Raw genomic sequence first — 8,791 nt, 5'->3', positions numbered from 1 at the left:
GAGCATCACGTTCTGCAGATGATACCGGAGGTGTTTTGCTCTGAGACTCGAGAAGTTTCTGAATCTGTTGAAGAAAGTCTGTTAACAACATGCAATGACAGGTCAACGATAAAATGTTTGGCTTATTAATACAAACCTGGAGTTGAAGTAGCTTCAACTGACGCTCTTGATCCATAAGCATCCTGTAGGCACCGGCAGGAAGAAGACCCATGGGTGTGTCCAAACATGCTACTGGGCTAGACTGGACTTGGCAGCACTGGGCTTGACAGGGCGGGACTTGCTCAACAGAACCTTTGTTGGGGTTGACTGTGGGGACACATGGACCAGGTGATGGAGAGTAGTAAACTGGAACAGCGGGATGGCAAACAGGTCTTTTAGTCGGAGATATGCGACAACCCAAAGACTGCCGAGATGGCGAGAGGCAGTGATCCCCAGGTGGGGCACTCTCAGGGGTGCAATGAAAACCACAAGGATTGGGCGCCGCAGTGGGATACGCTGGTGTTCCTTGCCAGGTGTTGTTTTGATACAAGGGGACGTGGCTGGGTTGGTTGGTGAAGCAGCTGCAAGGGTTGGCCGCTGGGGTGCTATGGAAGAGTCTGTGTTGGGACGGATGATGAATAGGGGTCTGGCTAGGCATTGCTGAACTCTCTCTGGTACTGGTGCGAGCTGATGTTGGGGGTCCGGAATAAATCGGCTGGGGTTTGGTTGGGAAACCTTGGGAATAACGCTGCCTTTGTTTATGAAAAGAGCCATTGGGTGAAGCAGCATTCTTTGTTGAGGAAGATGATGAAGACGATGATGCAGATGATGCTGACGAGCCTTCTCTTGATCTTCGCATTGAGGGCAGTGATTTATGATTCACACTGGGTTGTGGTGTCTGTTGTCCCGGATTAGGATGTAGTTTGATTTTCGGCTGAGATAGGATGGGAGTTAGCGGTCTTCGGATTGGAGGAGGTCCAGGGATGCTACCTTGTTCTGGAGGTCTCAACACTGAGAGGCCCTGGTGTGCAGGGCTAATGCTTCTCCGCTGGACATTCGAAAGGCTACGAGAGACAGGAGTCGAGTCTTGTGTATTAGCCACACTCCAATCCAAAAAGCTACCATCTAATACCATAGAGAGTTCTGGTACTGAAGGATGAACACGTCTAGTCTGAAGAAAAATATTTGAATTGGAAGTTAATGGGTATGAAGTTATCCAACAAGAAATGGAGAGGTACATCAGGGGTGCAAGGCCACTAGTTAACAAACCTGCTGACTGACAGGATGAGGGTTTGGGGACGGCCGAGGAGAGAGGTCTTCATCTTCTACACCTGAGTCATGATCACTGATAGACAGTTTATTCCGTGGAGCAACTGAAGATGCTGCAAGTGTTGTCCTGATAGGACAAAGCGGATATAGTGTTATATTTCCTCTTGCTTACATTATATTGTATTCTGTCAGATACAGTAAACAGCCAAACATAAATGTCAACACATTGAAAAACGTTTTTAGAGAAATAAAGACTGTACCCTGTTAACACAGTCTGGGAGAGAACTTCCTCAAACAGCACAGTTTCCTGATTTTGGTTCTCAGCACTGAGCTCAAATTGCAAAGGCCGTCCTTCTGAAGGCTCTACATTCTATATTGGAAATTAGGTAGTATAATTAAAAACTTTTAATGAAAAGCAACCCTAAAAACTATTTAGTACAGTATGTTAGCTAAGCAACAACTCTAAAACCAATGTAAAAACACAATTGCTCTAGAAATACACTTAAACATCTGAAATCTGATTTAACACACAAAAATGAACAAAAAAATTGCTGAGTGAGGAATTTATTAGATAAAATTAACAATTAAATTCATAAAACACATAGTAGAACAGGTTGCATGAGGAGAAAAATATTTCTTATAGACCTGGGTGTATTCCAGTTTAATTTGTTGAGGACAAAGCCATAGACAGGCTAACCTTGTAAAGCGTGAATGACTCTGTGCTGGTGAGCAGCTGAAAGCTCATTTGTTGTTGTCCGACACATGGCTTACACTGGTAGAACTCGGGATCCCGGTGAGTCAGGGAATACAGAACCACCAGGAAAGTGCCTCCCTCCGACATCACTCTGCAAAATTCAAGCCAGGAATTTATTTATTTTAATAATAATATTATACTTCTGAGGTTTCAAAGCAGGGTTTCTGCAGGATTTTTTATCTCAAATTTAAGGCCTTTTTAAAACCTGCACAAATAAACTTAATACCATATGAGCGGGGTAGGGCAATGTCTATAGTACCATATTAAATGGTAAAATTACTGTAAAAAGCATAATTTACAGTTCAGATACAGGTTTTCACAAAAACAAAAAGTTGTATAAAATGATCAACTTTACATTTAAGCCTTTAAACCAAGAGTCAAAAGTATTAATTACTATATTAATTTAAACAAGTATTAACAATAAATTATTATATCAATTAAATAACAGAAATTAGGGGTGTGCAATATTGACAAAAAAATTATCTCGATAATTTACAGGGATTTTATCGATAACGATAATTAGACAATATTTTGCTGAATGTGTTATTGTGCTGATATCTTATCTCTAATTGTGCTGACAGCTGACTCCTGAATTTTTTTTTATATTCTTCATATTCTGTGTGGTCAGTTCACAGCACTGACAGAAATTAATCATTTCCAACAAGTTTTATGGGCATTTTTACCTTTAAGCCATTTTTTCTAAAAGTGTGCACCATCTTTTGAGTCAAATTCTTGCATTTGGGCTGTTACCAAGCCCTGACCTAGGATGACTTGAGGGCGAGTAATTTATGGGCTAATTTTCATTTTTGGGTGAACTAACCCTTTAAGACTTTCTTGTACAATTTAAGACTTTTTAAGGCCTTCAATTTGATACAACTAAATTTGAGACTTTTTAAGACTTTAAGACCCGTGGGAACCCCGAGTAAGCGTGCTGACATCTTCCATAGCAACGAGGTCAACCCCGCTTGTTGGCAGCAAATCACTGTTAATAAGTGAGTCATTGCGATTGAACCGAATCATTTAAACGGTTGATTCATTCAAGAACAAAACAGCGTCATGTTGCTCAGAGACACAAAACAGCGCTGTGGCTGTGTTCGGAATGATTTTTTTTTGAGAAATAGAGCAAAAACAGGAAATATGGTGTCTAAAACGCAAGTCTCTTAATATTAACTTCTTGTTTATTGAACTGTTGTATAAATCAAGATCACATTTGTAATCATGCTGACTTTTGGAGAGAAAAAAAACGGCACTTTTCGTGTGATATTAACTATATGAAATGATATAAAAATATAAATTTTCTGCCCCATATCTTGAATTAATAGATTGATTCTTGCAGTGAAAGAACGCACTCTAAATGCACACGCACACTAGTCTAACCTGCTAGACTTCATCATCTAATGCTGCACCATGGTATTGTGGCAGAAATTTGGGATATTCACACTGAATTTTATTACAGGAGTAATGGTATATAATTATAGTATGTACTTGTGATTAAGCTATAGCATGTCTACATTTATACTGAATGTTTTTAGACTACTGTTTTTCATACAAATAGGCTACCTAAAAACCATATAGTTATATTTTTACCATGGTATTGAGGTGCTATAGGCTATGTGTGGTTTTTACTGTGTTTATCATGATTTAAATGTATGCTACTGTGGGAGACCAATGCTTAATTAAAAAAAAAAAACTTGGTCACAATAAATTTAACCATACAAAATTGAGGTTGCTACAATTTTTACAGATGTTACTGATTTTGATAATGAACAAAAATGTACCTCTGCATCCTAACTCAAGCTACTATCAAATGTGCATTTCTAAGAGACAAAAAAGTGATATTATTATTAATATTATCAGGCAACCCAAACCTGTTTCTTGATTTGAAACAATATCACTCATTAGAACATGCAGAAACGAAGACATTTATTTATTTAGATATTTATTTTGTTATGGAAAATTAATTAGTTTCTACAACTTTCACTTTGGAGCAAAAATCTGAACTCTGAACAAAACATCAGTTTTATTGAAAATGCTCATTCATTCTGACAGCAGGTGGAGCATTTGGTAGAAATATAACTGTTTCCCCGGTAACACTGTAAACAAAGCAGTGCAGCACTGGACTTTGAATGTGCAGCACTCATGTTTATTTAATGAAATCATAGCGTGTACAACAGTGAGCGTACGCTACATTAAAGTGATTATTAAGTTTTGAATATGGATATTTTTCTTCCTGTTTCTTGATTTGAAACAATATCACTCATTAGAACATGCAGAAACGAAGACATTTATTTATTTAGATATTTATTTTGTTATGGAAAATTAATTAGTTTCTACAACTTTCACTTTGGAGCAAAAATCTGGCTTTAAACTTGAAAGAAATAAAGATTTGACATTTATAGTGATAATTATCGATATCGACTGATATGAAAAAAATTATCATGATACATTTTTTGGCCCCAATTAAATCTATATATATATTTTTTTTTTTAAATATATAAAATAATGAAGCTGCATTTAGAACACATTTATCTTTCTATAACAGGATGATATATATAATATATTTAGTATTCTATGGTAACAAAATCTGAAACTTCTCATCAGATGTTGAGAAAATTATTATAATTTAATGAAAGCTTACAAAAACATTTCATAATCAGAATAACACACAAAAATACAGACATTTTAATTTAATTTTGTCTTTAAATTTGAGCCCTTTTGAAGGTAACTGACTTATTGGCCCATAAGAACAAAACAGCAGATGGATGGGACACTCACTTGTCTTGGAGGGCGGAGCTGTGCAGGTACCTCAGACACCACGCCCACACAAGGGGATTATGGATGTGTGTAACACCACTCAACCATCTGCCACAGGAGAACAACTGTTACACACCTACTCTGAACATCTTGCAAGACTCCAAGCATGTAATTAATAGGGCTGAATTATAATACCTGCCAAAAGCATGAATAAAGCAGTAAGAAAGTCACCATTTCTAAACAATAAAAGCACTTACATTCCTACTAGCGGGAGAGTGTAAGCCTTGGGATCAGATTCAAGTATGAGGAGAAGTTTCCTGGTCTGATCCATGGTAAGAAACCTGAGACAGAATGCGTCACATTTTAAAACAACAATAAGCTTTTGAGGACAAAACATGGCCATATAAGGAAACAGAAGTGCTTCCTTACCCTCGTTTCCTGCTGTTTTGGGTCACACCTGCAGGGCTGCTGAGGTTCCTGGCCAGTGCAGTTGGGATGATGGGCACTGCCCGGACAGGGACGGCATCTAGCGTGCAGGCCAAAGTGACAGCCGCCCAAGACAGGTCAAAGGTGAGTCTGTCCATGTTCTCGGAGCAGCTGAGATGAGCTCGCAAGGTGAGGAGTTTGGACAACTCCAGCATCTCTTTACTGCAGCAGCAATGTTGAAGCATCTGGAAAGAGACACATAAATGAGCATCAGTGGTCAACTATATAATCTCAATGTACATAAAACTTTCAAATGAGATGTCAACAAAAACACTGGAATAATATAAGAATTCATTTGTATTTTATTCCCCAGGAAAAAAAAAATCAGTTTAAATAGTTAAAGTAAAAAAAATTACACAATGATTCATGTAATAATAAAAAAAAAATGAAGCAAATTAAAATTACAAAATGAATTTGTTTAATATTCATGTTCACAAATAAAAAATATATATTTTCAATTACTTTTAAAATTAATATATAATTTTAAATATACAAGTCTGGGGAGGGTAATATTATTTAATGTTTCTGAAAGAAGTCTCTTATGCTCACCAAGGCTGCATTTATTTGATCAAAAACACAATAATACTGTAAAAAAATATTACAATTTAAAATAATTGTTTTCTATTTTAATATTTTTAAATTTATTGTAATTTTTTATTCTGTGATGCAAAGCTGGATTTTCAGCATCATTACTTCAGAAATCACTCTAATATGCTGATTTGCTGCTCAAGAAACATTTCTTATCATACTGCAAACAGCTGCATAATATTTTTGTGGAAACCATGATGAGGATTCTCTGAATAGAAAGTTCAAAATATCAGCATTTATTTGAAACCCATTTTTGTAACAACGTAATAGTCTTTTGCTGCAATTTTTGATTTAATGCATCCTTGCTGAATAAAAGTATTAATTTCTTTAAAAAAAAGACCCCAAACTACTGAAGATTTAAAATTATTAAAATGTCTTAGTTTAAAATGAATAAGATATCTTAAATTAATAACACATCCATGGGTAAATTAAGAACTGCTCAAAGCAAATTAAGAAACCAAGAAAACCATGCAGATGGGAGCAGCGCAACACACTAATAATCACCTGTCTCTAAGGAACACTGCGTCACAATCAGGGCAGCTGTTACTGACAGGTTACAGAGTGACGTTGATTACCATTATGCTTTACTACGTTGCCACAGAAACAGGAGGAAAAAGCCCCAGCTGTTATGTGTTAAACATGTGCTGTCAGCAATTCTCAGATCAACTACCTTAAACGAGATGTTCAAATCCTCCCTCGAGTGCACTGTGCTGCCAGTAGCATGCTGGGCTTCAAATACACATGGCACAAGGATGTCTCCGGGGAGTAGGGCAGTTGGTGTTTTCCCAGGTAATCCCGTCTGCTCTCTGCCCGGAACAAAACGATCCAGGGTTATTATCACACCTTCCTCGTCTAGGAAAAGAAAATATTAGTTAGTAAAATGCAGATGCAACATGTTTAAATACTAAACAATCATTATAGGATATCCAAATACAGGCCTTCTCAATACTAACCACCGTCTACTGCCAGTGTCCCGAGCAGGAAACAGAAAAAGCCAGGCTTGTTGGTCCGTCTAGCATGCCGGTGAGCTAAACGTAATGCTTTTTCTACAAGTAACAGTCTCGGATTCCTGAAATACACCAAATGTTACTGAGGACATTCAGCCATAAAATGAAAGGTTTTTTTTTTTTTTTTTTAATTGTCAGATCAGATGTCATTACGAATTTATTTTTTAAATAACTAAAGTAAAATAAAACATTACATGAAAAATGTAAACTTACCAAAAAAAGGGGAAAAAATGTTTAAATGTTGCCTCCACAACTAAATGAAATAAAATTCCAAGTTGAAGTACTAAAACGACTTCAAAGACTAAAACTGATAAGGTAAAATTAAATTACAGCTAATAAGAATAAAAAAAATAAAAAAACAAATATAACACACGTTTAAGTTACTAAAGCTACAACTCAAAAAATAAATAGGCCGAATTCAAGCTAAATAGAAATATAAACATTAAAAATAAACATGACATATGCACATAATTACTAAAACTAAAATGAAAACTGAAAATATAAAAATTATTAATGGTAAATTAATACTATAATCAGGTGGGTTGCCAGACTTTAAACATTTTTTGTTCCTCCGTTGATAGTGACATTCAATTTTATGAAAAATATGGTTCATCCAAAAAGCAAAAATATAGGCCTAAATGACAAAAAGATTTACCTGTAATATGAGAAATGCAGACTGACAACATCACCACTGGGAGTTGGATCCCACAGAGAGACTTTAGATTTTGGGAATGTCAGTGGAGTAAGGACATTGTCCGATGACCTTAAACACGTGAAAAAATATTACTTTCATTGAACAGCAACAACAAGAAAGTTTTAAAATAGACGTACAGTACGGTTTTAAAATCATGTACAGTAGTTACCTGAGGTTTTGAAGGGTTTCTGCTGGAACACTGTTCTCCAAGATGTGGGCTGGCATCCCTTTAAAATCCACTTGTACACGATTCATCCTGTGGAAATAACATTTTTTTTAATAAACTAAAGCTGAAATTAATCTGCTCTGGCACCGAATAATGCATTTTCAAAACATCTCAGACATGATGTTTTGGAAAGTTTGGCAACTAACATGCTAACATGGCAATACTACTAAAACACTTAAAAACCTTTAACATACAGTTCAGAGCTTCTTATAACTGATGTAGGACATATAATATCGTACCTTTAGGCTGTTTGAACGCTTCACTCATGCCTTCGTCGTGTTTTTAATCGAAACACTGTAGGTCCAGCTGGGCGTGAGCGTGAATACGGACCACAGATGTGTGTTAAAACCGTCCTTCCAGCCCTTCGAGCGGCATTAACCGCGCCAAGCCGCGTGTAACGACCCGTGAGTTAATAATTGAACTCGTTTAGCGTGCCAGAAAACGGAGAAATACAAGTTGTTGTCAATAAACAGTGAAATCCAAGACGAGCGCATTCTTCTTCTTCTTCTTCTTCTTGTGTGTTTAATGGCGGTTGGCAAACCAGCTTAAGGTGCATTTATGCCACCTATTGGGATGGAGTGTGAGGCCTCGATAAATTCTTCTAATCAAATCTGTATCTCTCAAATATTTTAGAAGAAAATCATAAACCCTTAACTGTTTCTGTGCATCCTGAAATATATTCTTAACTGAAATGTCATTGATTTCCATATCTCTTAGTTTTTTCAACAAGCTGCTTTCTTTGTCTATTATATGCCTCACATGTTCAACTGTTTCTGTTATTCCACAGTAACTGCAGCAATCTGACTCACTTTTTCCTATTATATGCAATGAATAATTCTGGTTATAACAGTATCTTCTCTTCTGTTTCCTTTCTTTCAGTCGACGAACGCATTCACCATTCAGCAAACGCAACAACTCAAAAATAAATTGTGGCGCTGTAGCGGCTCAGCCAATAGGAAGCCACTTGCGTGGGACGCTCGACCAATCAGAAGCGAGGAACCGGACCCGCTGGCTCGCGGAGTGTTTTTGAATGG

The 8,791-nt window shown here is 36.8% G+C and overlaps 1 protein-coding gene across 1 annotated transcript in view; it reads right to left on the bottom strand.

Moving 5' to 3' along the window:
- Positions 1 to 8,268, bottom strand: part of LOC107669819 (SCL-interrupting locus protein homolog) — a 10,251-nt gene extending 1,983 nt beyond the window's left edge. Inside the window, exons 1-13 of the mRNA XM_016462229.1 lie at positions 7,997 to 8,268; positions 7,701 to 7,787; positions 7,493 to 7,600; positions 6,784 to 6,899; positions 6,501 to 6,682; positions 5,186 to 5,427; positions 5,014 to 5,097; positions 4,778 to 4,864; positions 1,946 to 2,093; positions 1,509 to 1,618; positions 1,249 to 1,375; positions 137 to 1,150; positions 1 to 64 (exon numbers count right to left, since the gene is read on the bottom strand). The exon at positions 1 to 64 is cut by the window's left edge and continues 66 nt beyond it. Coding sequence (XP_016317715.1) covers positions 1 to 64; positions 137 to 1,150; positions 1,249 to 1,375; positions 1,509 to 1,618; positions 1,946 to 2,093; positions 4,778 to 4,864; positions 5,014 to 5,097; positions 5,186 to 5,427; positions 6,501 to 6,682; positions 6,784 to 6,899; positions 7,493 to 7,600; positions 7,701 to 7,786 — 2,368 coding nt within the window. The 5' untranslated portion in view covers position 7,787; positions 7,997 to 8,268. The remainder of the gene's footprint in view (positions 65 to 136; positions 1,151 to 1,248; positions 1,376 to 1,508; positions 1,619 to 1,945; positions 2,094 to 4,777; positions 4,865 to 5,013; positions 5,098 to 5,185; positions 5,428 to 6,500; positions 6,683 to 6,783; positions 6,900 to 7,492; positions 7,601 to 7,700; positions 7,788 to 7,996) is intronic.
- Positions 8,269 to 8,791: the final 523 nt, after the last annotated feature.

Source organism: Sinocyclocheilus anshuiensis, unplaced genomic scaffold, assembly GCF_001515605.1.
Source record: "Sinocyclocheilus anshuiensis isolate Anshui unplaced genomic scaffold, SAMN03320099.WGS_v1.1 scaffold560, whole genome shotgun sequence".
In the NCBI taxonomy this organism is placed as follows: Eukaryota; Metazoa; Chordata; class Actinopteri; order Cypriniformes; family Cyprinidae; genus Sinocyclocheilus; species Sinocyclocheilus anshuiensis.
Note: the sequence above shows the minus strand (reverse complement) of the source record. Positions and strands in the feature narration are given on the sequence as shown.